Below are 26,981 nucleotides of genomic sequence, written 5' to 3'. Positions count from 1 at the left end.
GGACAAGAAGGACATGGAGGGGCTGGAGCGTGTCCAGGGAAGGGCAAGGGAGTTGGGGAAGGGGCTGGAGCAGCAGTCTGAGCAGGAGCAGCTGAGGGAGCTGGGGGTGTCCAGCCTGGAGCCAAGGAGGCTGAGGGGAGACCTGCTGGCTCTGCAGCTGCCTGAGAGGAGGTTGGAGCCAGGGGGGTCGGGCTCTGCTCCCCAGGAACAAGGGATGGGACAAGAGGAACCGGCCTCAAGTTGTGCCAGGGGAGGTTGAGGTTGGATCTGGGGAACAATTCCCTCCTGGCAAGGGTTGTCAGGCCCTGGCCCAGGCTGCCCAGGGCAGGGGGGGAGTCCCCATCCCTGGAGGGGTTTCCAAGCCCTGGAGATGGTGCTGAGGGACATGGGGCAGGGGTGGCCTGGGCAGGGCTGGGGGAACAGTTGGACTGGGTGACCTTAAAGGGCTTTTCCAACCAAAATGATTGTTTGTTTCCATGATCTTCTAAAGCAAAGATCTGCCTTGAAAACAGGGGTGTGCCTGACGCCAGGCCCTGCTTCTCCTCTTGCTGTGCCCTTGCTCATCTCTTCTCTCCCTGGCCAATGACTCGTCGCATTTCTCAAACAATTTTAATTAAAAAAAAAAAAAAAAGAGAAAGATAAATTTCCAGTCAACAAAAAGGCATCTGAAGAAAACTTAGGCAGAAACATGCACATAAAAAGGCAGGTTATGGGATTCTGTCACCATGTCTGACAGGGGAGCAGCCCTGAGCCAGAACTGGCTCAGCCAGTGCTGCTGCTTCTGTGTTTTTCCCCACCAGGCTCAAGGCCTTTGACCCCACAGTGACCTGTGACCAACCCAGACTCTTTTCTTATCAAAAGGAACAAATCTTGTCCTTGCAGGGTCACGTCAGGCTCTCAGCAGAGCTCACCCCTCCAGGGACACTGAAGAGGAGCAAAGACCCAGTTTCTGAAGGTGAGTGTTTAAGGAGCATCTCGATGTTCTGTTCTCACAGGACTGACCAGGCAGAGAAAACTTCACCACGTGGCAGAGTCAAGTGCAACACAACTTTAAGGCTTTGCAGAATGAAAACCATATTCCAGGCCTCCTGGTGATCTCCCAGCTCCAGGTGAGGACTCCAGCCTTTAGGAATCCCCTCTTGGAGCCCCCACAGCTCTGGGATTTAACCGTGGCAACAGCTGCCTCTGGGGCTCTGCTCCCCCTGTCCCGTTACCACTTCCTGAAAGGACTTTTTTCCACCAGGTTCAACTCTTCCTTTCCCAAAGCATTTCACACCAGGGGGTGTTTGCTGAAACTTGTTCAGTGGATCATTAATAACTTTCACTCACTCATTTTCAGCCCCATCCCTGGACTCCACCCCCAGCCTCGGGAGAACATTTCAGACACTCTCCAGCCTGAACTGTTAACAAGTGGTTCCATGTTTCTTCTCCCTGGTGTGCATCCAGGGCCGGCAGGAACTCTGAGCCCTGCAGACTGTGCCCCAGCTCCAACACCTCCCAGCAGCTGGGAAACGGCTCCACGGAACATTTCAACACAGAAAATAACCCCCCAACCTTCCCCCTCTGCCTGGGAGGGGCTCAGGATGGCTCTTGGGCAGCCCCCACCCAGCAAGGCTGAGGGATCCTGCCTCCAGCAGGGGTGGCAGCCGAGGGCACTGCCAAACCCCAGAGGGAGGGAGGGATGGGAACCTCTAAATGGAGTGCATGATGGATCCCCGGATCTCCGTGCAGGGCCAACTCGCCAGTCCAAGGGGTGTTTCCTGCACGTGGCTTTCCTGGTGCTTCAGGAAGCTCCTCCTGAGCACAAACCTCTTCCTGCAGAGCGGGCACTGGAACAGCCCCTCTCCCGAGTGCCGCCGCTGGTGGTTCAGCAGGTAATCCTTCCTCCTGTAGCTCTTGTCACACTCGGAGCACTTGTAGGGCCTCTCTCCCGTGTGTGTCATCTGGTGCCTGACCAGCCAGGAGTGGCAAACGAAGCTTTTCCCGCAGTCACTGCAGATGTAGGACTTGCCCCGGGGCTGGCTCTGCCCGCAGCCCGGCGCCCTGTCCGCCGGGTCCCAGCAGGGGCTGCCCAAGGGCTTCTCCACAGGGAGGTTCTCCTCGCTCTCCGCAGACGGCTGCTCCTCCCCGGCCGGCTCCCGCAGCCTGCAGCCACCCGCGGGGTTGTGTGCACGGCCCGCGGGCTGTGGCAGCCCCTGGCAGGGCCCGGGAGCAGCTCCCGGCTCCGTGTCCTGCCCCGCCGGGGCGCCGGGCGGCGGCTGGAACAGCCTTTCACTGGGATTCCTCTCACAGCTGAGGCCTGGAAACACCTCCCCTTCCCGGGCTCGCTGGGCAGTGTGAAGATGCTCCTGCTGGCTGGAGTGTCCCTCACACTTGACGGAGGCACCGGGTCTCTTTCCCACACTGTTCTCCTGAGCGCTGAAGAAATCCAAGGGCTCGGCAAAGCCCCGCTCGTGCCCAGCCTCACCCCCCAGGCCGCTCCCCGTGCTGCTTGTTTCCATCATCTCTGGATTCCACTGGGCGTCCCACGTCATGCCGGGGCTTGGGTCCTTGGAAAACTTCTCTGCAGGCCTGCCTGCTGGCTCCGAGTCACCCACCCTGCTTTCAAAGGCATCTGCTAGAGGGTCCCTCTTGGGGTTTGCATCGTGCACTGAAACAAAGAGATTGGAGAGCCTCACCTGGGGAAGCTGCTCAGGAGCCTCCCCCAGGGCTGCAGGCACAGTAGGGACAGAGAGGATATGAGGTGGGGGCTTAAAACTGAGAGGAGAGCAAGGACAGAACATGGAATCACAGAATTGTTTGGGTTGGAAAATACCTTTAAGGTCACCCAGCCCACCTGTTCCCCCAGCCCTGCCCAGGCCACCCCTGCCCCGTGTCCCTCAGCACCATCTCCAGGGCTTGGAAACCCCTCCAGGGATGGGGACTCCCCCCTGCCCTGGGCAGCCTGGGCCAGGCCCTGACAACCCTTGCCAGGAGGGAATTGTTCCCCAGATCCAACCTCAACCTCCCCTGGCACAACTTGAGGCCGGTTCCTCTTGTCCCATCCCTTGTTCCTGGGGAGCAGAGCCCGACCCCCCTGGCTCCAACCTCCTCTCAGGCAGCTGCAGAGCCAGCAGGTCTCCCCTCAGCCTCCTTGGCTCCAGGCTGGACACCCCCAGCTCCCTCAGCTGCTCCTCACAAGTTTTCCAGCCCCTTCTCCCTGTATTCCAGCCCCTTCCCCAGCCCTCCTTTGGAAGGAGCTGGGTGGAGCTGACCCAGCCTTACACCAGGGCAATATCCTGGATGACCTTTTTCTGTGGGGCAAAGTCATTCCCATTGGCAGCTCCCGGCATCCTGAGAGGTTATCCCTTGGTTGACTGCATCCCAACTTCATCACATGCCCAGGAATGTCTGAGTAACTCAAGGAGGGAAGGAGCTCCAGGCTACCAGCTGATTTCCACACACAATACTCCTCCACACCCCCTCCTCAGTCACCCCCACCAGAGCTACACTGGGAGCTCCTGGGCTGTGGCTCAAGGGATTGTATTGAATTAACACCCCCACACAAATCCACACCCATTCTCTGAGGTGAAGCCTCCAGACAAAGGTGAATCTCCCTCTGTGGACTCCACTGCAGGCATGACCCATGCTCCAAGGACAGAAACCTCCCCTGGATGAAGGTTAGCAGGAACATCTCCAAAGGATCCATCAGAATCCGCTGCACTCGCCTAGACACAAGCCCCAGGCAGCACCTAGGGCAGTTTTAGGGCAGCTGAAGGAGGAAGGAGCCTCTTCAGCTGAGAGAACCTGCAGACTCTGTGAATAAACACTACCCAGCAGACTGAGGTTTGCTCCAGATCTTTCATGGCTGACGTGATGAGGTCGTGACATTCCATATAGTACCAAAAATGCTCTGAACCAAATTTGCCACCCCAGAAATCTCAGCTGAAACCCATCCCTGACCTGTACTTGAGTCTGCAGAGATCTCTTCCTTCTCCAAGTCCTGCTCCGGGCAGCGTGACTCCTCCTCTTGTTTAATCCATGATAAAACATCAGTTGCATAAGCCTGGAATCCTGTTCGTGGGGGAGAAATTACACAACTGAGAAACACGGGAGAGAGACGCAGGATCTGGGAACCCAGAGATAAGGGAAGTGCTGACAAAGCCTGAGGAGCCAACCCGAGGGGTAATTCCTGCAGTAGGTGTTTTTGCCAGGGAATCCTCACCTGTGTCAGGGTCTCTTGGGAGGTCCTGGCTCTCCGTGCCTGGCAGCTCCCTGGGATCCACCTCTTGGCTGCTCCTGGCCTGACTTGGAGCCTCAGGCTCATAAAATGTTTCCTCTGCTAAAGGAGACAACCCAGAACAAGCCCATCAGACCCGTGCAAGCCCAGGATTTCACAAGGGTGAAACCTGCTCTTGTTTTGCTGTTTCCCATCAAGCCAAGCTCCCCCAAACCCAGTTTCTTAATGAAACCTGGATGGAAAGGTCTAAAAATCCCAGTGTCCTACATACAGTGGAAGCCAAGTAACGTGAGAGCAGAGCCAACTGGGAGAACTGCTCCCCTTGGTGAAGGGTGAGGCCAGCCAAGCTCCAGCATGGAATGCTTCATCTGCAAGGAAAAGAGGCACCACCAAGCGAGGAGGCAAGAAACAGCCCCCCTGGGCTGGGTGGCCTTCCCACACAGCAGCAGCGCTCACTTCTGGAGGCAGAAAATCCACAAAGGAGAAGGGAGGAGGGAATAAAGACAACCTGGAACCTCTGGATATGAGGGAGGAGAGGCACTCAGGTCCCTGCAAGAGGCTGGAGGGGACGTGGAGCTGAGGAGCTGCCCCAGCTGCTCCAATTCACGTGCAGCTGGTGGCACCGGCCACCGAGTTCGTCCTGGCACCGGCTTCTGCCTCCTCCAAACGGACCCTCTGGCCTCAAAAAGTGCCTCATGGCCCACTCTGCACCAGGTACTGAACCAGCTTGGAGCTGTTGCGAAGGACCAGACCCTTCCTCACATGAACACAATATGCCCTTTAGGTCAGCAGTCATAGATGACTTAAAGATGGCTGCTCCACGTGGCAGTTTAAGCCCTCTCCTGGCTCCTCCTCTGCCAGGAAACAACAGCTCGGAGGCCATGAGGAGGTGGCTGGCTGCTGGCTGCGAGATGGAAAGGAGGAGCGGCGGGAAAATGGCAATGCTGCAAACCGCAAGTCTGCCTGGTAACAGCAGTGGCGGGAAAAAGTCCCCGCCTGATTGGCTGAGAAGCCCCAGGAACAAGAGACTGGCCAATGGGGAGCGAAGGAGACCCATAAAAGAGGCAGCGCGTGCTGCTCGCGCTGTCGGACGGAGGCTGGAGCTGCTGCTGCTGCTTCTCTTGGGGGGCGACCTGCCCCTTGGGGGTGCCTGCCAGCCAGAGGCCCCTGCTACTGTTTACCTGCTCGTCCCGGCTCCCGCCTCGTCCCTGCTACTCCTGGCTAGTCCCTGCAGCCCGGCTAGTCCTGGCTCCTGCTTCACCTGCAGTCCCAGCTCATCCCAGCAGACGCAGCTTGTCCTGCCTCGCCCGCGGCTTTTGCAGTCATGGCTCCCGGCCTGCCTGCACTCCTGCCAGCTGCCTGCAGGTCCTGCCAGCTGCCTGCAGTTCCTGCCAGCTGCCTGCAGGTCCTGCCAGCCTGCCTGCACTCCTGCCAGCTGCCTGCAGTTCCTGCCAGCCTGCCTGCACTCCCTGCCAGCCTGCCTGCAGTCCCTGCCAGCCTGCCTGCAGTTCCTCCCAGCCTGCCTGCAGTTCCTCCCAGCCTGCCTCTCGGCAGATCCCAATCAGTCAAATTCACTCCAAAAAGGAGATAGAACAGGTCGCGGATCGCGACAGCTGTCCACTCAAGCTGATACTATCAAGTCAGGAAAACAAAACACTCCCCGTGCCCTGCCGTGCTGCTGGGAGGAAAACCAGGCACTCCAAAACGGCTGCGAGAAGGGAAGGATGAAACACCAGCCCTCACCTGTCAGGACTGGTGGCAAGTCTGTTCCAAACTTGAGAGCTCTTTATGAAAGATTTGGAATATGTGAAGATTATTCAAACAACAACAACAAAACCCCACTCAAACCCCTGGAACTTAATCCCTCTGTGTAATTTTCCCTCCCAGGTATGCAGTTACTCACTCGGGCAGGGCTCTTCAGGAGCTTCTCCAGCCTCCCCCTCCTGCAGATCTGCAGAGCACAGCTCTTCTTCTTGCTTAATATGGACGGTGCTGTCTTCTGTTAATAGGAACCAACATGATTTTAACTGCATCCACGACATTCATTCCCATTCTCACCCCATCCCAGGCACAGCAGCTCTGCTCCAGCTCACACTCTTAGAGGAAACCTGACTTCAGTTCTAGCTCTCGCTGACCAAAACCTGAAAGATTTGTCCCAAACCCCTCGGTGGATGTTTTGAGCCTCAGGAACACACATTTGCACACGGGTATAAAGTCCTTTTTGTTGCCCACCCGCAAATGAAAACACATCTCTGTGGCCCCAGGAGAGCAGAGCCCTACTTGGAGTCTCATGCTTGAGTTTTGTTTCCCTCTTGGCTCTGCCAGAGCGATGCCATTCCCTTTCCAGTCCCTCTTGGCAAAACACACCTCCCTCCTAAGCAAAGAAAATGAATTAAACTCTGATGAAAAAAGAAGAAATAGAGAAGAAACGCACAAGGGAAAACAGCCCCACACATCACCTGTGCAGCTGTGGCACAGGGAGTAGGAGGGATCCTTGGGGCGCCGTGTACGTTTGTGTGCATGGAAAAGGAATTCCAGCAGGCAGCCTGGCAAGCTGAACCGCATCCCACCTTGGCCAGCAAGGCAGGCATGGCTGCAGGGCACCGCAGGGCACCGCAGGCCTGGGACTGGCAGCGGGAGAGGGGGAGAAGGCGGGTGGGTGTCGGGCTCTGGTAAGACTGGGGAGACGAGACGCCCGACGGCCACGTCTGGAAGACCAGGCTCAACATGGCAAGCGCCCTGGGAAGGGGGCGATGTCCCAGAGGGAGCCCAGCTGCCGGGCTTCTGGCGGTCTGTGTCCCGCCAGCCCCTCCATCCCGAAGCCCCCCACCCGTGCCGGTCTCGGCGGGGTCCCCTCTCCCGCCGCCATCCCCGCAGCTCCGGGCACACGGCTGGTTCCCGCCGTCCCACCGGGCCTGGGGAGCGTCCGGCTCTGCGGGAGGTGCGAGGAGCGGCTCAGCCGGGGGTCCCGCCCCGGCAGGGGGTCCCGGGGGGGCCGCGGGTGTCTGCCCGGCCTCCCGCCCCCCCGGGGCTCTTACCGGGGGCGCGCAGCGCGCGGCGGTTGCTCCTCAGGACGGCGCGGTGCAGGGCCCGCTGCCAGCCCCGCAGCGCCCGCCACTCCCGCTCGCTGAAGTGCATCCACACGTCCTCCAGGTTCACCGGCACCAGCGGCTCCCGACACCGCCCGGCCTCCCGGCTGCCGCTCCCGGTCTGCCCGCCCCTCGCCGCCATCCCCAGGGCCCCGCCGCCGCCGCCGCTCTCCAGCCGCCGCTCCAGCGCCTGCAGGCGGCCCCGCAGAGCCAGCGCGGCCCGCAGCTGCCGCTCCGCCCGCGCCAGCCGGGCCTCCAGCCGCAGCAGCCGCACCGACACCGCCTCCGCTCGCCCGGCCCGGGGACCGGCCATGGCGGCCCCGCCGACACCGACACCCAGACCGGCCCCGCCCCGCCCGCCCCGCCCCGCCCCGCAGCGCCCCCTGCCGCCCGCCCCGCACCCCGCCCCGCAGCGCCCCCTGCCGCCCGCCCCGCGCACCGCCCCGCAGCGCCCCCTGCCGCCCGCCCCGCGCACCGCCCCGCCCCGCAGCGCCCCCTGCCGCCCGCCCCGCGCCCCGCACCCCGCCCCGCAGCGCCCTGTACCGCCCCGCAGCGCCCTGTACCGCCCCGCACTCCGGCGGGAGCGCCCGGGGCCCCGGGCAGGCGGGCCGGGCTCGGCGGGGCCCGCCGTGTGCCTGAGGAGCGAAGCGGGTCCCCTCGGAGCTGGGGAGGCCTGGGGTCATCCCGGGCCCCCAGCCCGGTCCTGGGCAGGTCACAGACTCACAGGGTTATTGAAGCTGGAAGAGACCTCTGAGGTCATCAAGTCCAGCCTGTGGTCTGACACCACATGGGCTAGACCCGGGCACTGAGCGCCCCATCCCGCCTTTCCTTAAACACCTCCAGGGACACTGACACCCCCTCTTCCCTGGGCAGCCCATTCCAAAGTCTGATCACTCCCTTCCTAGTACCCGAGTGAAACCCGCCCTGGCGCAGCGTCAGGCCCTTCCAGCCGGGTCTCTGGTTGATCCCAGCACGGCTCCAGGTCCCACCACAGCCGCCCGGGCTGGTGAGGCAGCGCCCCTGGCTCTGGGCTGTGGTTTGCAGGACCCTCCAGCTGCACAGACCTGCTCCTGCTCTGCCGAGTCCCTGAGGGTGACAGCCCCGGCCGGGCCGCCCTCCTGACAGCCCATCGGTGTCAGCAGCTCCTCAGCTCTCCTGCTCCACACAAGCACCAGGAGGAGCTCACGTCTCGGCTGCCTTGGAACAAAGGGGACTGTGGTGTCTGCTATGATGGCTGGGGACAGTCTGTGGTGGGAGAGGACACAGGGAACACATGGACATCCTGCAAGGTCTCCCCTTGGCCCATCCTGATGCCCTGGGAGGGGGGGACGCCCCCCTGGCCTCGCTCCTCAGCTCCCAGCTGGCTGCCAGGAAAGCCCAGTGTCCTCCTCCCGCCCAGAGCCGGGCGCTGGGAGCTGCTCCAGCCACGGCGTCCGCTGGAGAGGAAGCCCAAGGAGTCCTGTGAGGAGAACCGTGCAGGTGGGTGGCCAGCGAACCCCACGGCTCCTGCCTGGCCGTGTCTCACTGTCACTGTCACTCCTCTTGCCTTCACAGCCCCAGACCCTCAGGAAGCCGCTGCTGACCCAGCAGAGCTCAGCCCACCAACCCCAGCCCCTTCCTGCCCTCTCTCCATGTGCTGTCCTGAGCAGCTGGACCGCTTGGCAGGACGAGCCCCCACGTTCCTGTTAGGCTCCCCCTGTCCTACCCAGGTGACATTTGTCACCTCAGATGGGCCTCGGGGTGGCTGCAGGGATGAGCTGTAGCACTCCAGGTGTGAAGGGGAGAGCGGGGCTGAGGTTGTGCTGGAGGGTGTGGGAAGCGACGGGGGGAGGGGAGGAAAACCCCTTGGGATTTATACCTCGTTCCTCCAAAGCGCGTGGAGTGACCTGTGGGTTCTGACAACTTCCCAGCAGGTGCTGAGGTGGGGATCCCGATGGAGGGACCGTGGGAGAAGCCGGCCGTGCCTGAAACGCCCTCCGAGGGTCTGGAAGAGGAGGAGGTGAAAGCTGCAGGGAATGGTGGCCGGGCTGTGGCCACAGCCGTTCCGAGGAGCCTGGCCAGGAGGTGCCAGGGGAGGCCTGCGGAGCCGGGGGTCATGGAATCGTTAAAGGGTGGAAGGGACCTTAAAGGTCTTTAGGCACGGGTTGGGGGTGCCGGTCCGGGGTGAGCACTGGGGGGGTGCCGGTTGGGGCCGGGGGCCGGGGCGGGGGGCCGGGGTACGGGGGGCTGGGGGGCCCGGTGCCGGGGGGCGGTGCCGGTGGCGGGGAGGGGGGTGGAGATACGGGTGTCGGGGGGGCCGGGGTGCCGGTCCGGGATGAGCACGGAGGGGTGCCGGTCGGGGCCGGGGGGCTGGGGGGCGGTGCCGGGGGGCGGTGCCGGGGGGCTGGGAGGCCGGGGTAGGGGGTCTGGGGGGCCCGGTGCCGGGGGGCGGTGCCGGTACCGGGGGGCGGTGCCTGGGGGCGGTGCCGGTGGCGGGGGCGGTGCCGTTGGGGGCGGTGCCGTTGGGGGGCGGTGCCGTTGGGGGCGGTGCCGTTGGGGGGCGGTGCCGGTACCGGGGGCGGTGCCGTTGGGGGCGGTGCCGGTACCGGGGCGGTGCCGTTGGGGGGCGGTGCCGTTGGGGGGCGGTGCCGGTACCGGGGGCGGTGCCGTTGGGGGCGGTGCCGTTGGGGGCGGTGCCGTTGGGGGCGGTGCCGTTGGGGGCGGTGCCGGTACCGGGGGCGGTGCCGTTGGGGGCGGTGCCGCACGGGGGCGCTGTGGCGGCGGCAGCGGCGGCGCGCGCGGCCATGGCCCGTTGGGGCCCCGCTCAGGTACCGGGCGGGGAGGGGGGGGCTGTGCGCGGAGACCCCCACAAATACACAGACACACCTCCCCCCCCCCCAGCCCCCGGTACCGGCACCGGGAGGAGGGCCCCGGTTGTGCTGCCGCCGAGCCTCGGTGGGGCCCCCGCCGGGCCCGCCCCCTCCCGGCACGCAGGCCCCGCTAGGCCCGGGAGGGCCCCGAGCCGCTGCGAGGGGACGGGCCCGGCCCCCCGGGGTTGCTTTTATCGCCCTTCTCCCCGCCACAGGAGCCCGAATGGGGGCCCGAGGCTTGGCAGCCGCTCCCGCCTCAGCCCCACGGCCCCGAGGGGGAGAAGGCGCCGGCGGTGCCCGAGATCTCGCTGTGGACGGTGGTGGCGGCCGTGCAGGCGGTGGAGAGGAAGGTGGAATCGCAGGCCCTGAGGCTGCTGAGCTTGGAAGGGAGGACCGAGACGGCGGAAAAGAAAGTGTCCGGACTGGAAAAAGCCGTGCTGGATTTCGGCAGCCGGTTAGAACGTAAATGGGCCGCCTTGGCTGCTCTGGTGCAGGAGAACACGAGGAGGCTGGAGCACGTCGAGAGGCAGCTCCAGCACCGCAGCTGCTGGGCCCCCCGGCCCGGCCCCGGCCCCGGCCCCGGCGGGGAGGAGCCCAAGGTAACGGGGACGAGCCCCCAGTAACGGGGGTGTGACCAAAGGGATGAAGAGACAAGTCCCCGGCTAACAGGGCTGTGCCCAAAGTCCTGGGGATGATCCCCAGGTCATGGGGATGAGCCCCAGGTATCAGGGATAAGCCCCCAGGTAATGGGGATGTGACCAAAGGGATGAACAGGGACAAGCCCCCAGCTGACAAAGATGTACCCAGTGCTAGGGGGGTGAGCCCCAGCCAATGGGGACGTGCCCAGAGTGACAAATGGGGACAACCCCCAGCTAACAGGGATGTGCCCAAGGTAATGAGGACAAGCCCCAGGTAACAGGGACAAGCCCCAGGTAACAAGGACGTGCCCCAGGCAGTAGGGATGAGCCCTGGGTAATGGGGGTGTGCTCCAGGTGATGAACAGGGACAAGCCCCAGGTAACAGGGATGTGCCCAAGGCGACGAGGATGAGCCCCAGCTGCCAGTGTGGCACACCAAGGCAGCAGGCAGAAATGTCCCGCTCCTCCCTGCCCCTGGGGAAGAGGGGGAGCAGAACACCCCTTCCCCAGGAGCATTTCCAGCCTTGTTGGGTCCCTCTGGTCACCTCACGGGTGGGATGGTGCCTTCCCTCCCACCCTGCTCCCCCGGGATCAGGTGTGGCTCAGGAGGTGCTTGTGAACCTGTCCCAGTTGTGCTGGGGACACCCAACGTGCGCCTTGTGCTGTCACTTTGGGGTTGTCCCCTGGGCTCAGGCCCTGACACGGCTCCTCTGCACGGGAGCTCCGGCCCCACCCAGTGTTCCCCTGCATCCTGTTTTCCCAGGTGGGGGAATCAGCGGGCCTGGGGGAGTCAGGAGGTGGGAAGCACCCAGATGGGGTCTCTGCGGTTCCAGGTGCCGGCGGCGGGCGAGGAGGACCCGGGTGTTTTGCCGGAGCAGGAGTGGGGCAGCTCGGATGGCCAGAAGGAGCTCTGCAGGCTGGCCCTGAAGGGGAGCCAGGAGGCCGGGGTGTCTCTGGGTGAGGATCAGTCCCTGCTCACCCACCAGGCACCTCCTGAGCACCTCACTCTGCCTGCAGGCTGCTGGAGAGCAGGTGGGGAAGGTTTGGGTCCCTTGGTGGTGGGTGACATCTGGGCTTCACGCTCCCCCTGTGCCTCTGGGGATCCCCCTCCTCCACACAGCACTGGGGACACTGGGGCACGGGCAGGATTTGGCCCTGTGAGGCTTCCTGCCATTTGTTTTGCCAGGACACAGGTCGTACATACACCACCCTGCAGGGATTTGCTGCAGACGGGCCTACATTTTAGCACTAACTGTTTTTTTGGCTGGAATTTTTGAGGAGGTGGAGTGCCTGATGGTCACTGCTTAACTGGAATGATTTGCCTGGTGTGGCTCTGGTGGTGCTGGGAAAGCTGAGCCAAGATCCCTCTGGGAATCCCACAGCTCCTGCTGTGCCAAAGCAGCCCTTTGATGGGGGATCTGGTGCTGGTCCCCAACATCAGCAGCTCATGCCACTGCTTCCTCCTTCCCAGGGCCTGGGGACACCAGTTCCAAACCTGCTCTGCTGCCACCAGCCGAGGATGGGGAGGATTCAGGGATGAGGACCCAGGGGCTGCTGGAGAAGGGAGCAGTGTTGGGGCACCTTGGTGGTGAGTCATGGAATCATGGAATGGTTTGGGTTGAAAGGGACCTTAAACTTCATCCAGTCCAACCCCTGCATGGGCAGGGACACCTCCCACCAGCCCAGGCTGCTCCAAGCCCCATCCAACCTGCCCTTCAGCACTGCCAGGGATGGGGCAGCCACAGCTTCCCTGGGCAACCTGGGCCAGGGTCTCCCCACCCTCACAGCCCAGAATTTCTCCCTCACATCTCATCTCCAGCTCCCTCTGCCAGCTGGAAACCCTTCCCCCTGCTCCCATCCCTCCCTGCCCTTGTCCCAAGCCCCTCCCCAGCTTTCCTGGAGCCCCTTCAGGCACTGGAAGGTGCTCTAAGGTCTCCCTGGAGCCTTCTCTTCTCCAGGCTGAACACCCCAACTCTCCCAGCCTGTCTCCAGAGCAGAGCTGCTCCAGCCCTCCCATCATCTCCAGGGCCTCTTCTGGCCTCACTCTAACAGCTCCAGCCCCTTTCACCCTGCAGGCAGCACAGAACCTGCCCAACCCCAGCGTGTCCTTGCTTCTCCTTTGCTGTGACCCCTGTACCTGGAGTACTGTCAGCTCTGGAGCCGCCAGCACAACAAGGACATGGAAAGGTTTGGGTTGGAAGGGACCATAAAGACCATCCAGTCCCACCCCTGCAATGCCCCATGGCTCCAGGGCCAGCAGAGCCCAGCCCTGCTGGGCTTGCACGGGTCAGAAGCTCCCAGGAATTGAAGCCCATGTGACTGGGGCCTCCTCAAAACCTTTAAGAGCAAATCTTTAAGCCTGGAAGAGCCCCTGGGACAAAAAGAGTGGGAAACAGGGAGACCTGGGGAGAGGCTTCATGTGAGGGTGGCTCTGCAGCTGGAGCCATGGAATCATGGCATGGTTGGTGTTGGAAAGGGACCTCTGGAGGTCATCTAGCTGAACCCCTTACCAGAGCAGGGTCACCAAGGGCAGGTTGCACAGGATGGTGTCCAGGTGGGCTTGGACTGTCTCCAGACTCCACCACCACCTTGGGCAGCCTGTCCCACTGCTCTGCCACCCTCACACTTCAAGAGGTTCCTCCTCATGTTTAGATGGAACTTCCAATGTTCCAGTTTGTTCCTCTTACTTGTCCTGTCCCTGGGCACCACTGACAAGAGCCCAGCCCCCTCCTCCTGACACCCACCCTGAAGTATTTATAAGAATTGCTAAGATCCCCCCTTAGTCAGCTCTTCTCCAGGATGAACAGCCCCAGGCCCCTCAGCCTTTCCTCATCAGAGATGCTCCAGTCCCCTCAACTCTGTAGCCCTTTGCTCTCCAGAAGTTCCTTGTCTTTCTTGAACTGGGGAGCCCAGATCTGCACCCAGTTCTCCGGATGTGGCCCCACCAGGGCAGAGCAGAGGGGCAGGAGAACGTCCCTGACCTGCTGCCCACACTCCCTCCTGCTCCTGGAAGGTTTTTGCTTTGGTCCTTTTCCCTGCATTCACTCTGCCATTCCGTACAGAGCTCCTTCCAGGATAGAGGCTCTGCAGCCTCAGCTTTGCCTTTAGGGTTCCTCTGGTTTTGGCCTCTTTACAGAATCATTTTGGTTGGAAAAAGCCTTTGAACCCATCGAGTCCAGGCAGTTACACTTGTCAGTCCATCCAGTGTCCCTGAGGTCCAACCAAATACCCAGATAACCCCCAACAGGTGCCAGCAGCCCCCCCACCTCGTGTCCTCCCACTTTGCTCGTGGTGGAACCTTCCTGCTCCCTTTCTACCACCACCAGTTCTGGTTCCTCACCCACGTGCTGAGGGGAGGCTCAGCTCCTGATTCATATTCATCTGCTCTGGGGCTGTGGCCACGGGGGAGCTTCTCCTGCTGGCAATGACTGGCTGTCTCTGCAGGTGAGAAGATCGTGATCAAGACAGAAGAGCAGCAGCCCCAGGAGGAAGGAGCTGAAACCCTGGCCCTGCCACAGGTGCCCTCAGCGAGGCTGGAAGAGGAGCTTCCCCTGAGCCAGGAGCAGCCGGTGCCCTGGGACAGCCAGGCTGCCTTGGAGGAGCAGAAGGCAGCAGGAGAGAGCCTGGGGGAGTTCTGCAAGCACGGGCCTGAGTTCAAGCCCGTGGTGGTGCCGGTGGAAGCTCACCCTGTCCCGGGCCTGCCCTTCCCAACGGAGCACGTGCTGGGCGTGGGGCTTGACCAGCCCTTCTTGTCCCAGGGAGCACCCCCGGGAGAGGACAGCACGGCCGAGCCGCCGGAGGAGACCCGTCCCCAGGCGGCGGGGGAGGAGCTGGGCTGGAAGAGCGTCCGTCTGACCCGGAACCTCCTGGCCCGGCAGCAGAGCCAGGAGAGGAGGAGCAGCGGCTCCTTCATCTGCACGGCCTGCGGGAAGAGCCTGGCGCACCACGCGGCGCTGCTGCGGCACCAGCGGCTGCACACGGGGGAGCGGCCCTTCCAGTGCCCCGCCTGCGGCAAGAGCTTCAACGAGAAGTCCAACCTCAACAAGCACTACCGCATCCACACCGGGGAGCGGCCCTACCGCTGCCCCGCCTGCGGCAAGGGCTTCATCCAGAAGCACCACCTGCAGAAACACCAGGGGATCCACGGCCCGCAGCTGCGGGGGAGCTGGGCGGGCCGGCCGGCGCGGGGCGGCGGCGCCGGGGAGCGGCTCTATCGCTGCATCGAGTGCGCCGAGAGCTTCCCGCAGAAATCCTGGCTGGAGGAGCACCAGCGCCGGCACACCCAGCAGCGCCCCTTCCAGTGCAGCGGCTGCAGCAAGAGCTTCCGCCACCGGCAGTCTCTCAACCACCACCAGAAGGTCCACGCCCTGGCCAGCCCTGCCGGCCCCCTGCCCGGCCGTGCCCGGGAGCTGGAGACCAGTCCCTGCAAAGCCTTGAGCCAGGAGGGTCTCTGACCCTGGGGGCTGGAGGAGGGAAGGGGCAACGTTTCTCCAGGCTGCTCCGTGGCAACGGGACATGCCAGGCAGCTGGTGCTGCCCCACCCTGGGGCTTGTGGCACCGTTGAGGGGCTGGTGGCACCACCGTGGGGCTCTCCACAATGCCACGGGGCTGGTGGCACCACCGTGGGGCTGTCCACAATGCCATGGGGCTGGTGGCACCACTGTGGAGCTTGTTGCACGGACACAAGGCTGATGGCACCACTCCGGAGCTTGTGGCGCCACTGCAGGGCTCTCCACAATGCTGTGGGGCTTGTGGCACCACCACGGGGCTGATGGCACCACCGTGGGGCTCTTCACAATGCCTTGGGGCTTGTGAGACCACCGCAGGGCTTGTTGCACAGACACAGGGCTGGTGTCACCACTGTGGAGCTTGTGGGACCACCGTGGGGCTCTCCACAATGCCACGGGGCTGGTGGCACCACCATAGGGCTGGTGGCACCACCGTTGGTGTTGGTGGCACTGACATGAGGCTGGTGGCACCACTACAGGGCTCTTCACAACGCAGTGGGGCTGGTGGCACCACCGTGGGGCTCTGCAGCTCCTGGTCTCCAGGAGGAGGAGGAGGGTGGCTGCTGGCTGGTGTGTGTGGCTGGGAGCTGTGCCGGGGCCCTGGAGGCAGCAGGGGGGGTTTGGTGTCCATCCAGGTGGGGCTGCTGTCCCGTGGGAGCAGGACTGGGCTGAGGAGCAGCCATGGGGGGCACGGAGCTGGGGCACCAGAGTGGTCCGACTCAGGGTTACTGCCCTGGGGTCACTGGAGCAACTGGGAAGAGACTCGGATAAAAAACCTGGGCTGACGTGGTCTCCTGTGGTGTGAGCAAAGTGTGTGTGGGTGACACAGGATTTAGGCTTCTCCCGTGGGAACAGCCAGGTGTGCAGCCACCCCGTGTCCCCTGCTGCTTCCCGGGTGACCCTGAGATGAGTCCTGATAATTAAGGGAGCGGTTAATGAGGCGGGTGGGCCTGGGAGGTGAGAGGAGCCGTGTGGGGGGTGGGAGGGACGCAGAGTCGCCCCACGGGAACACGGAGCTGCCCTCACAGCCCCACTCGGGATCTGGGCCTCGTGGGGACCTTGCCCGGTCCCCTCGGTCCCGCAGCTCTGGAGGGCTCAGCCTCCCCGGTCCCCGTGGGGCTGGGCTGGTGTGGGGCAGCGCCAGGCCCCGGGGTGTCCCCAGGCTCAGCCCCTCCTCCCGCTGTGTCCTGGGGGAACCACCCCGGGGTGTCCCCCAGGCTTTGGTCCCCAGCTGGGGGTGACAGCGACATCCTTGGGGTGCGCGGGTGACAATCCTGGGGCCACCCAGGGCCAAGGTGACCTCCTAGGGGACAGTGGTGGGTGACAGCTCCCTGGGGACACCCCTCCCTGTACCCCACCCTCGCCACACGTGGCTGTCCCCAGGGCCTGGGCTGGCGGCCATCTTGGCTGAGGGCAGCGCTGTGGCGGCCATGTCAGGTGTGGGCAGGGCAGCCTGGGGAGGGGGGGGGCTCAGGATCCTGCCCCTCTGCCTGGCCCCAGGGTACTGGGCCCAGTGCAAGGAACTGGGATGAACTGGTGGGCCTCCAGCGAGGCCCGGGATGCTGGTTTGATGGGGCAGTGTGGGAAGGTGCCAGCTCAGCTCCCCCCCAGACCAGGCAGATGTACAGACAAACGCTTTTATTGATCCATATCCTGAGAAAGGGATCTGGGATTTCCCAGGAAACCCTGGTCCCGGTCCCAGCAGCTTCCAAAGAAACATCCAGGTGGGGCAGCCAGCCCTGGGAGAGGCCGACCCCTCCATGCCCCCCAGCCACACTGGCCCCCAGCAATACCATCATTCCAGCAGCCTCATGGCACTGGGACCTACTGGGATCTCCCTGCCTCACGGCACTGGGATCAACTGGGATCTCCACCTGGGCAGGGATAAGCAGCTCAGTCACCACAGCTCAGTGCCAGGCCCGTGGCCACTGCAGGGCAGTGACTGTCCCCGTGTCCTGGGGGTCCCTCTGGGGACAGGGGGCTGGCCCATCTGCCACCCTCACCCCTCACGGCCAAGGCTGCGGTCCAGGCACACTCTGTGGCCCCATGGGACAGGAATCCAGTGAGGTGGGCACTGCCTGGCACCAAGGGTGACACCAGGACAAGGTGTGGACGTTTCCCCGGTGCCCAAAACACGCTGCTCCTCATAGCCTGGGGAGGGGTCAGCAAAGGGTGTCCCCAGGTGCCCTGCCCGAGGGGCACAGAGACTGAGCGACAGCAAATCACTACAGCAAACAACTTGATGGGAAGAAAAAAACACAACAATCAACAAAAAGATCTGGAAAACTAATCTCAGGAGTCCCACCAGCTGCTCCGCTGGGTCTGCACGGCGATGCCACCAGGGCCCGCTTCCTCGCTCCGCACCCAGTTCCTGCTTCCCAACAATGAGACAGGGCTCTGGCCGTGGACACACATGGTTCCAGGGATCCCTGGGGACACTGGAGCCACATCCAGCCCGGCTCTCATGGCTTGCCAGGCTCCCGTTGCCCTGCCTGCCCTCGGGCAGGTCTCACTCCACAAGACGCTTGAGGTAGCTAGCAGACCCGGTCTGCAGAACCAGTCTCCCTAGGATTAGTGACAGTGGCACTAGGGGACACTTTGCAGTTTGGAGAGAAGGAGCTTCTGCCATGGCTCCGAGCAGAGGGGCTAGTCCCTGGTCCCGAGCAGGAGCTCTGGGGTGATCCCACCCGTTAAATGTTTCTAAAGTGACTCCACCTGTGCAGGCTGGTCCTGAGGGAATCAGCTCTCCAGGGGGTTCCTGGCTCTGGCAGGTTGGCCTCGACGACAGAAGAACCTCGGGAACAGGCACAGCACCCTCACAAGTGGAAAATGATTGTGGATGGATTTTTTCTACGTGTCTCTTGATGGAATGTTGGGGTGTTCCCAGCCTGATGGAGGGGTTGGTGGATCTCAGCAGGGTGGGTGATCCCCCAGCGCAGCCAGGACACGATGGGGGTGTTGGAGATGCCACGTTCTCTTCATCCAGCATCTTGGTCAAGAAACTCGGTCAGTGAAAACTCCTTGGGAATCCCACCTGGCTCAGCAGCTGGATTCCTTTCTCCCTGTCTTCTTCATCGTGGAATTGTCTTTCCAAAGGGTCAGCTCCAGCATCACCTAACAGGGGAGCTCAGCTGCTGTTGGCAGTTCAGCTGCAGGAGATGGACCTGGAGGTCTCCCAGGAAGGTCAGCTTGGGGAAGCTCTGTGCATCAGCCAGCAGACAGGAGAGCCTGAGGAATGGTGAAGCATTTGGGATGACTGGAGGCTTCAGCAGTTGGCTCTCTGCGGTGGTATCCAAGCTTTTGCTCCCTTCTACAATTAAGGAAAGCTCCTAAACTCCAGACAGGTGGTTCACAACCCCCCGTGGTTTCTCTCCAGGGACACAAGTAGCTGGGATGGCTCCCGGTGTCATTTCTCCGTCGTTCCCGAAACCACTGCCCTACTTCCCAGTCTAACCACGGGCTGGATGCCTTTCCCAGCCCTGCCCTGGCAGCTTCTACCCGGCGATCCAGGTTGTCCAGAGCCATCCGGGAGCCCGTTGGCCGCAGGGGCTTTGGCTGCAGGAGTAACGTTCCTCTCGGGTTCCTGGGTCGGTGGGCGAGGAACGTTCCCACCCTCAGGAGCCCCCGGGGACCCGGGTGCCTGGTGCTGGAGTTGGGCAGCCTGGGCTCTCTGGCGCTCGTGGATCTTCTGGTGGCGCACGAGGTGAGTGCTGCGGGTGAAGCACTTGTTGCAGGTGCTGCAGCAGTGGGGCCTGTTCTGCACGTGGGTCTGCAGGTGACGCTGGAGGGAGAAGCTGCAGGAGAGTGTCTTTTTGCAAAAGGTGCATTTCCAAGAGGGCCTGGAGCTCTGCAGGCTCCCTCTGTCCAGCTCCTCCTTGGGCTGGCCCAGCAAGGACCCCCCAGCACACGTCCCACTGCCCAGGCTGTGACCACCCCCATAGAGCGTTCCGCAGAACTTCCTCCTCGGCCGGATCCTCAGCTCCGGGTGGACGTTCCCCCAGACCTTGGCTCCAAAGGCCCTGTCCTTGATGTGGATGCTCTGGTGCAGGTCCAGGTGGCGTTTGTCGGCGAAGCTGATCTCGCAGACGCCGCACTCGTAGGGCCCCTCCTTGGCGTGGCTGCGCTGGTGGATGATCAGGTTGATCTTCAGGCGGAAGCGCTTCCCGCACTCGGTGCAGGGGTGGGACCACTCCCGCACGTAGCCCCGCCGGCAGTTCCCCATCAGCAGGTTGCTGCTCTCGCACTTGCTGGGCTTCTTCTTGCTCTTGGCCTTCTCGTTTTTGGGGCATTTCTGGATGTCTGAGCTGGGAGAAGGCGCAGAGACCTCTTGCTCCTCTTCCTTCTTCACCTCCATCTTTTCAGAAGCTCCTTCACACGCCGCTTCGTTCTCCAGCGAGAAGCTTTCCTCTGAAAGGGAACCACGCAGGCCTTGCTCACCCACACTCCCACAGCAAGCTCAGGCTGGGGTTAAATCTCCTTCCTGGGGAGCAGAGCCTGACCCCCCTGGCTCCAACCTCCTCTCAGGCAGCTGCAGAGCCAGCAGGTCTCCCCTCAGCCTCCTTTGCTCCAGGCTGGACATCCCCAGCTCCCTCAGCTGCTCCTGCTCAGACTGGTGCTCCAGCCCCTGCACTTCCAGGCCCAACACCAGCTCCCTCCCGTGCCTGCTGAGAAAAGAGGCCTGGAACTTTCTTCTCCCTCCCCACTTTGAATATGTTACTGAGCTGGGACCTTCTTCCTTCCTGCTGGACCCACTCGTTCCCCACATGTGGCTCCTCACCTGTGCTGGACTCTTCCAAATCCGCTTCCACCTCTGTCCCAGGCTGATCCTCCCTGCACAGCTTCTCTTCCTGTGCCTTCAGGGACGTGATGTTCTTCACCAGGTTGGGAAGGGCTGTTTGCAGAGAAGAGAGGAGCAGCTGTAAACAGCTGTGGAGAGGTCACAGCTTCCTGCTCTGGTGTGAGGGATGAGCTGGGGGCACAGAGAAGAGCCAGAGAAGCCTGCAGCTCGAGAAGTCACGTGTTGCTCCAGGGAACAAGCAACAGGATGAGAGGAAACAGCCTCAAGTTGTGCCAGGGGAGGTTGAGATTGGCTCCTGGGAACAATTCCCTCCTGGAAAGGGTTGTCAGGCCCTGGCCCAGGCTGCCCAGGGCAGGGGGGGAGTCCCCATCCCTGGAGGGGTTTCCAAGCCCTGGAGATGGTGCTGAGGGACATGGGGCAGGGGTGGCCTGGGCAGGGCTGGGGGAACGGTTTGACTCCATGATCTTAAAGGGCTTTTCCAAACAAAACAGTTTTCCAAGTCTATGGAAAGCACATGAGGTGTCAGCAGGAAGGACACGGAGGTGCCAGGTGCTGTCACCTCTGCAGAGCAACCTCATTCCTCCCCAGCCCTCCCCACCCAGGCCACAGGCAGCATTCACACCAGGCCCTCCAACCCCTTCCATCTCCCCTGGCAGCACCTCCCTGGCCACGCTCCCCTGAGCAGGGTGAGCTGCTGTGCCTGCTCCCAGGGACACTGAGGTGACCAGAGAGGTCCAGGGCAGCAAGTCCTCCTGGAACCCACCTGACTCACCTCTGCCAGTTGCTGTAGGGGCTTCATCTTCTCCCAAAGCTGCTTTCTTCTGGTCTGTCTCTTCTGGTGTCTGAGGGAGCTTCTGACCATCCTGGACACCTGCCTGAGGGGGTTCCTGACCATCCTGGACGTCTGTTCGAGGGGACTTCTGACCATCTGGGACACCTGTCTGAGGGGACTTTTGACCATCTGGGACACCTGTCTGAGGAGGTTCCTGACCATCCTGGACGTCTGTCCGAGGGGACGTCTGACCATCTGGGACACTTGCCTGAGGGGGTTCCTGATCATCTGGGACACCTGTCTGAGGGGACTTCTGGCCTTCTGGGACACCTGTCTGAGGAGGCTTCTGACCATTCAGGACACCTACCTGAGAGGCCTTCTGGCCCTCTGGGACACCTGTCTGAGGGGGTTCCTGACTGTCTGACACATCCTTCTGTGGGGGCTCCTGCCCCTCTCTGAGGCAGAGCTCTTCATCCCTCTTCTGGGATGGCACACCAGGCTTGGACACGTCGTGGTCTGCTCAGGGGACAGAGCAGAGGAGAGTGGGTTTCGTTAGCACCTGCCTGCACCTTTATTCTGGCACCCTCTCGGGGTGACCCTGCTGTCCCCAGCCCCAGCACGGGGACACATCTGTGGTCCAGCAGGAAACGTGGAGCTGCTGGTGTGGCCCAGGGCAGGATCCAGCCACGAGCAGAGCTGGGAGAAGAGAGATCTGAGCAACAGAACCTGCACTAAAACCTCACAGGGGAGGGGCAGCCCCTCTGGGTGACATCTCTTCCCGGGAGCCCTTGACAGAGCCCCAGACACAGAGCCCCAGAGTGGTGGGGTTGGCAGGGACCTCTGGAAATCATCCAGTCCAAGCCCTGCCAGAGCAGAGTCACCTCCAGCAGATCCCACAGGAACACATCCAGGTGGGTTTGGAATGTCTCCAGGGAAGGAGGCTCCACCAGCTCTCAGGGCAGCCTGTCCCAGGGCTCTGTAACCCTCCCAGTGAAGAAGTTTTAGGCACCCTGTGGGGCCAGGATGGTTCCTGCATGACACTCCCTCAGGACAGAGCCCACCCTGCCCCTCCTGGGGCTTCCTTAACCCTGGCCCCCCTGTCCTGCAGGAAGGAGCTCTGGATCACAGCCCTGCCCACACATTTCCTCTCCTGGCTCCCTCAGGGTATGTGTTTCTCCAGCACCTCGTGCCCAGCCTCTCCCTCCACTCTGCACAAAAGCTTTTCCCACCCCTCCCATGCCTGGGGCTCTCCTGCCTGCTCTGCTCCCCCAGCTCCAGCAGAGCAGCTCCAGCCACCTCCTCCCACCACGGGGTCCCAGGTTCCTCACTTCCCACCATGTCTCCTGGCTCCCCAAGGTGAGCAGGAATCTCCTGGGAAGCCCCAGGGCTCACACATGCTGTCAGGTGAGGAAGCATTCCCAGAAAACAGGACTGGAGGGGATCTCAGGTCTGTCCCACTGTGCCAGACCTCAGCCCAGCCCCTCCTGACTGGCTTTGCCTGGTTTTCTCCATGGGATTCAGCTGACCAAGCACAAACATTCCTCTTGGAAGAATGATCCAAGGAACTGCATGGAACCTCAGAGCAGTTAATGAAGACATTGCTGGGGGATCTCCTGAGAAAGCTGAGACAGGAACTGCCACCTCCTCCTGGACCCACCTCACTTACCCATGTCAGTGTCCATGGGGACTTCATCTTCCTCCAAAGCCTCTTCCACATGGTCCATCTCTTCTGGTTCCTGGGGGAGCTCCTGACTGTCTTGCAGATGTGTCTGGGGGAGCTCCTGCCCCTCTCTGAGGCAGAGATCTTCATCCCTCTCCATCCTGGAGAGGATGTCGGGCTTGGACACGGCGTAGTCTGCTCAGGGGACAGAGGACAGTGGGTTCCATCAGCACCTGCCTGCACCTCCACTGTGTCACACTCCCAGGGGGACCCTTTCGTCCCCAGAACATGAACCAAAACTCTCAAAGGAGAAGGGAAGTCTCTGTCTTTAACATTTTCCTCCCATTTCAGCTTTTGCAGCGACTGGCAGGGCTGTTCTCCTCCCCTCTGCTGTGGGGACAGAGAACTTCCCACCCTGGAGCAACGTCTGTGTCTGATGGACCAGAGGGGAATGGGTCTGCTCTGTTCCAGGGAATATTCCTGAGAAAAGTGAAGCCTCAAACTGCAGGAGCTGCAGGGAGCAGCAGGTCACGGGACATGCCCAGGGAACAGCTCCTGGGGGAGCAGGATTTCTCAGAGCCCAAATTGTAGAATTATAGAATCACAGACTTGTTTGGGTTGGAGGGACCTTACAGACCATCCAGTCCCAACCCCTCTGCATGGGCAGGGACACCTCCCACCAGCCCAGGTTGCTCCAAGCCCCATCCAACCTGCCCTTCAACACTGCCAGGGATGGGGCAGCCACAGCTTCCCTGGGCAGCCTGGGCCAGGCTCTCCCCACCCTGATCCTCACCCAGAAACACATCGGGTGCCCTCGGGCAGATGGAGGGTGACCAGGTCAGCTCTTCCCCAAGGGGGATCAGATGTCCCTGTCACTTTCCAACAGGAACCAGCCCCAGGTGCAGTTCTCAGACCTTCCCCCAGATCATTCCTGAGCTGCACTGGAAGATCTCAGTGGTTCCCTGACCCTGGAATCTGGCTCCATAGTCTTAGGAACAGGAGGTTTTTGCAAAATAAGAAATATTCAAGCCTTGTGCCTTACCCAGGGAGATCAGGGTCTCGTAGTTGCCCCTCATCACAGCTCTGTACAGGTCCTTCTGCCAGCCCTCCAGCTGCTCCCACTCCTGCTCGTTGAAGTACACGGAGATGTCATCAAACGTCACCGGCACCTGCAACCACAAACGGGACACCTTGGGTGGCTTCAGCTGGATAGCTGGGAGCCAGGAGTGAGCAGCGAGTGCTCGGCTTGGGCTGCTGGAGGCACAGAGCAAAGCCTGGTCAGATCAGGGCTGGAGAGCAGCCAAGAGAGCTGGGGTGTTCAGCCTGCAGAAGAGAAGGCTCCAGGGAGACCTGAGAGCACCTTCCAGTGCCTGAAGGGGCTCCAGGAAAGCTGGGGAGGGGCTTGGGACAAGGGCAGGGAGGGATGGGAGCAGGGGGAAGGGTTTCCAGCTGGCAGAGGGAGCTGGAGATGAGATGGGAGGGAGAAATTCTGGGCTGTGAGGGTGGGGAGAGCCTGGCCCAGGCTGCCCAGGGAAGCTGTGGCTGCCCCATCCCTGGCAGTGTTGAAGGGCAGGTTGGATGGGGCTTGGAGCAGCCTGGGCTGCTGGGAGGTGTCCCTGCCCATGGCAAGGGGGGGACTGGATGATCTCTAAGGTCCCTTCCAACCCAAACCATCCATGATCCTATGACATGACCCCCAGGTGCCACAACTACAACTGCTCCAGCACTTCCCACCCTTTTCCAGAGCCCCTTCCAGGCCCCAAGCTGGACACCAGTACCTTGGGGACCTCTCCCCGGGAGCCCGGGGGCAGCCGCAGGATCCAGAAGTTCCTGTTCTTCAGCAGGTTCTCCACGTTGTCCAGCCTCTGCTGGAGGTGGCCGTAGCCCTGCAGGAGGTTGCCCAGGGCAGCCAGGTTGCTGCCCAGCTCCCCGACCAGGTTCTCACAGGCCAGGAGCCTCCTCTCCGCCCGCTCCGTGCGGCTCCGCAGCTCCCGCAGCTCCTGCACCTCCCCCTGCCCGGCCCGCGGCCCCATGGCCCGTGCCGGCCTGCGCCTGGGGGTGCCCGAGTCCTGGGGGGCGAGAGGAGGGGGCTTCAGCCTCAGCCAAAGGTCCCCGGGGGCCTGGGGACCCGCTCGTGGTGACCCTCACACCCCACATCCCCCTGGGGACCTGCCAGGCCTTGGCTACCACCCCCACCCTGCATCTCCTGGGAGACCCCTCCGCCCCCCCCCCAGCTCTGGGGGGACCCCAAAGCCCCTCCTGGGACCAGAAAGCCTGAGAGACCCCCCCTTGTCCCCCTGAACCTACACCCACAGGGGGAACCCCTCAGACCCCACATCCCCCAGGGGACCTGCCAGACCCCAGCTGCCCACCCCGCCTCCATCCCTCGGGAGACCCCCCCCAGTCCCACCGCCCCCGGGGTCCCCCCCCGATCACCCCCCTACACACCCCACATCCCTCAGGGAGCCTGCCGGACCCCAGCTGCCCACCCCCCATCTCCCAGCACCCCTGGGGACACCCCCGGGACTGGCTCCCTTGAGGGACCCCCCCCCCCCCCAGCCTCACCTCCCCCGGAGCCAGCGCCCCCGAGAGACCCCCCCCCATCCCCTGAACCGGCACCCCCGGGGTTCCCGCGTCCCCGCCCCTCCAGCGCCCCGCGCCGCGGGACCGGCGGGGCCCGTCCCGGCGCTGGGCCCGGGCAGGCCCGCCCCGCGTCCCCCCGCGCCGCCCGGGCCTCACCTGAGCGGGGCCCCGGCGGGACATGGCGGCCGCCTCCGCCACCGGCCCCGCGCGCCCCGCGCCGCCCGCCGCGCCGCCAGGGGGCGCTGTGCGGGGCGGGCTGCGAGCGCCCCCTGGCGGGCGGGAGGAGTCGCAGCGGGGCCGGGACCCCGGGAAGGGGCGAGCCCGGGACCCCCCCAGCACCGACCCCCCAGCACCGACCCCCCAGCACCGGCACCGACCCCCCAACACCGACCCCCCCCAGCACCGACCCCCCAGCACCGGCACCGACCCCCCAACACCGACCCCCCAGCACCGACATACCAAGCACCGACCCCCCAGCACCGAACACCGGCACCGACCCCCCAACACCGGTACCGACCCCCCGAACACCGACCCCCCAACACCGGCACCGACCCCAAACACCGGTACCGAACCCCGAACACCGACCCCCCAACACCGACCCCCCAACACCGACCCCCCAACACCGACCCCCCCAAACAAACACCGGCACCGACCCCCCAACACCGACCCCCGAACACCGACCCCCCAACACCGGCACCGACCCCCCGAACACCGACCCCCCAACACCGGCACCGACCCCAAACACCGGTACCGAACCCCGAACACCGACCCCCCAACACCGGCACCGACCCCCGAACACCGGTACCGAACCCCGAACACCGACCCCCCGAACACCGACGCCCCCAAACAAACACCGGCACCGATCCCCCGAACACCGGCACCGACCCCCGGTGCCACCGCGGCCCACTGGCTGCTCTGCACCCCCTGCCCCGGTGCCACCGGCCGTGGGACACTATCGACTGTCCCGGCCCCCCCGGTGCCACCCATCCCGGCCGCCCTGCCAGGGGAGCAGCGGGCCCGGGGGGCGCCGGGCTGGGGAGCGGGTGGGCACGGTGTGTCCCGGGGGGCTGCTTTGTCCCTCAGCCCCACGGCCGGAGGGGGTGACCGTTCCCACCTGTCCCCCCGGGCTGGTGGCCCGTCCCCTGCCCCCCCCGCGCCGTGCCCCGCGGCTGCCCCCGGGGGGGCAGGGGGGGCTGGAGCCCCCGGGGGGGACAGGGTGGGCTGGAGCCAACATCCATCCCGGCAGCCGGAGCCCGGCCTGGTGCCCGGGGGGCTCTGCCCTGGCAGGGGGACGTGGCCCCCACCCCCTGTGGGTGCAGCCGTCAGCGGAGCTGAGCTCGTGTCCCAGCGACACACGGACAGGACACACGGACACACGGACACACGGACACTGCCCCCTCCCCTGCACCCCCCCGCGCCCCCCGTCACAGCCCGGTCGGCTGCCAAGTCCCGGTTGCCCCGTTTGCCGGCACTAATGAGACTAATGAGGCAGCGCTGGGTGCCCCGTCCTGCCCCGCGCTCCTTTATTGGGTGTCGGGCAGCGCCGGGGGGTGCGCCAAGAGGCGTTTCGGGGTGCAGGGGGTGCAGCAGGGCTGGGCTCGCACAGGCTCTTGTTCCCGGGGGGGGGTCCCAGGCCCCCCGGCTGCCTCAGGGCTGGGGGGGAACGGGGAGACCCCACGGCACGGCCTGGGGGTGCCCGCCCCCCCGGGTCTCTCCTGGCGCCTTCCGGGGGCTCAGCCCCTCCTGCAAGACACGGGGGGTGGGTTCTGGGGGGGTCCTGCCACAGCCGGGGGGCTCGTCCCCCAGGTCTTGTGGAGGAGGAGGGTCCCGGGGGGGGCTTTGCTGGTACCCGCCGTGGTGGTGGGA

General features: G+C 63.5%; 4 protein-coding genes across 6 annotated transcripts; 2 read left to right on the top strand and 2 right to left on the bottom strand.

The window, feature by feature from the left end:
• Window positions 1–592: 592 nt before the first annotated feature.
• On the bottom strand, window positions 593–7,621 carry LOC127381844 (zinc finger protein 282-like). The gene is made up of 5 exons (XM_051612704.1): window positions 7,258–7,621; window positions 6,123–6,218; window positions 4,205–4,318; window positions 3,943–4,053; window positions 593–2,650 (listed from the first exon to the last, which is right to left on the bottom strand). The coding sequence occupies exons 1-5, from the start codon at window positions 7,619–7,621 to the stop codon at window positions 1,692–1,694; spliced, it is 1,644 nt and encodes a 547-aa protein (XP_051468664.1). The 3' UTR covers window positions 593–1,691.
• A 2,440-nt stretch (window positions 7,622–10,061) lies between these two features.
• LOC127381148 (zinc finger protein 777-like) lies at window positions 10,062–16,087 on the top strand. Of its 2 annotated transcripts, none has more exons than XM_051611016.1 (5): window positions 10,062–10,115; window positions 10,373–10,756; window positions 11,628–11,751; window positions 12,266–12,382; window positions 14,239–16,087. In XM_051611016.1, exons 1-5 carry the CDS (start codon window positions 10,092–10,094, stop codon window positions 15,246–15,248), a joined length of 1,659 nt encoding a protein of 552 aa, XP_051466976.1. In that variant the 5' UTR covers window positions 10,062–10,091; the 3' UTR covers window positions 15,249–16,087. The 2 variants fall into 2 exon arrangements, with proteins under 2 accessions (XP_051466976.1, XP_051466975.1); XM_051611015.1 differs by having other exon boundaries at window positions 11,628–11,826.
• Window positions 16,088–17,528: 1,441 nt separating this feature from the next.
• On the bottom strand, window positions 17,529–25,317 carry LOC127381144 (zinc finger protein 282-like). Of its 2 annotated transcripts, none has more exons than XM_051611007.1 (7): window positions 25,272–25,317; window positions 24,311–24,601; window positions 23,575–23,701; window positions 22,539–22,727; window positions 20,864–21,388; window positions 20,080–20,193; window positions 17,529–19,709 (listed from the first exon to the last, which is right to left on the bottom strand). In XM_051611007.1, the coding sequence occupies exons 1-7, from the start codon at window positions 25,293–25,295 to the stop codon at window positions 18,709–18,711; spliced, it is 2,271 nt and encodes a 756-aa protein (XP_051466967.1). In that variant the 5' UTR covers window positions 25,296–25,317; the 3' UTR covers window positions 17,529–18,708. The 2 variants fall into 2 exon arrangements, with proteins under 2 accessions (XP_051466967.1, XP_051466968.1); XM_051611008.1 differs by having other exon boundaries at window positions 20,873–21,388.
• Window positions 25,294–26,450, top strand: LOC127381839 (uncharacterized). Its single transcript, XM_051612688.1, has 2 exons — window positions 25,294–26,158; window positions 26,362–26,450. The coding sequence occupies exons 1-2, from the start codon at window positions 25,294–25,296 to the stop codon at window positions 26,448–26,450; spliced, it is 954 nt and encodes a 317-aa protein (XP_051468648.1).
• The last annotated feature ends 531 nt before the right edge of the window (window positions 26,451–26,981 follow it).

The sequence above is a fragment of the Apus apus genome, chromosome 2 (genome assembly GCF_020740795.1).
Source record: "Apus apus isolate bApuApu2 chromosome 2, bApuApu2.pri.cur, whole genome shotgun sequence".
Lineage (NCBI taxonomy): Eukaryota > Metazoa > Chordata > Aves > Apodiformes > Apodidae > Apus > Apus apus.
Note: the sequence above shows the minus strand (reverse complement) of the source record. Positions and strands in the feature narration are given on the sequence as shown.

Bases quoted from the DNA above. Each gene is read 5' to 3' on its own strand.
- LOC127381148 (XM_051611015.1), top strand. From the start codon at position 10,092: ATGGCCCGTTGGGGCCCCGCTCAG. The intron at 11,827-12,265 runs GTGGGGAAGGTT...CCTCCTTCCCAG, and splicing joins TGCAGGCTGCTGGAGAGCAG to GGCCTGGGGACACCAGTTCC. The intron at 12,383-14,238 runs GTGAGTCATGGA...CTGTCTCTGCAG, and splicing joins AGTGTTGGGGCACCTTGGTG to GTGAGAAGATCGTGATCAAG.
- LOC127381144 (XM_051611007.1), bottom strand. From the start codon at position 25,295: ATGTCCCGCCGGGGCCCCGCTCAG. The intron at 24,602-25,271 runs GTGAGGCCCGGG...CTCGCCCCCCAG, and splicing joins CCCGCCGGGGCCCCGCTCAG to GACTCGGGCACCCCCAGGCG. The intron at 19,710-20,079 runs GTGAGGAGCCAC...GTTCCCTTTCAG, and splicing joins TTTGGAAGAGTCCAGCACAG to AGGAAAGCTTCTCGCTGGAG.
- LOC127381839 (XM_051612688.1), top strand. From the start codon at position 25,294: ATGGCGGCCGCCTCCGCCACCGGCCCCGCGCGCCCCGCGCCGCCCGCC. The intron at 26,159-26,361 runs GTGGGCACGGTG...CCATCCCGGCAG, and splicing joins GGCGCCGGGCTGGGGAGCGG to CCGGAGCCCGGCCTGGTGCC.
- LOC127381844 (XM_051612704.1), bottom strand. From the start codon at position 7,621: ATGGCCGGTCCCCGGGCCGGGCGAGCGGAGGCGGTGTCGGTGCGGCTG. The intron at 6,219-7,257 runs GTAAGAGCCCCG...TCCTATTAACAG, and splicing joins CCGCGCGCTGCGCGCCCCCG to AAGACAGCACCGTCCATATT. The intron at 4,054-4,204 runs GTGAGGATTCCC...CCCCACGAACAG, and splicing joins CCCAAGAGACCCTGACACAG to GATTCCAGGCTTATGCAACT.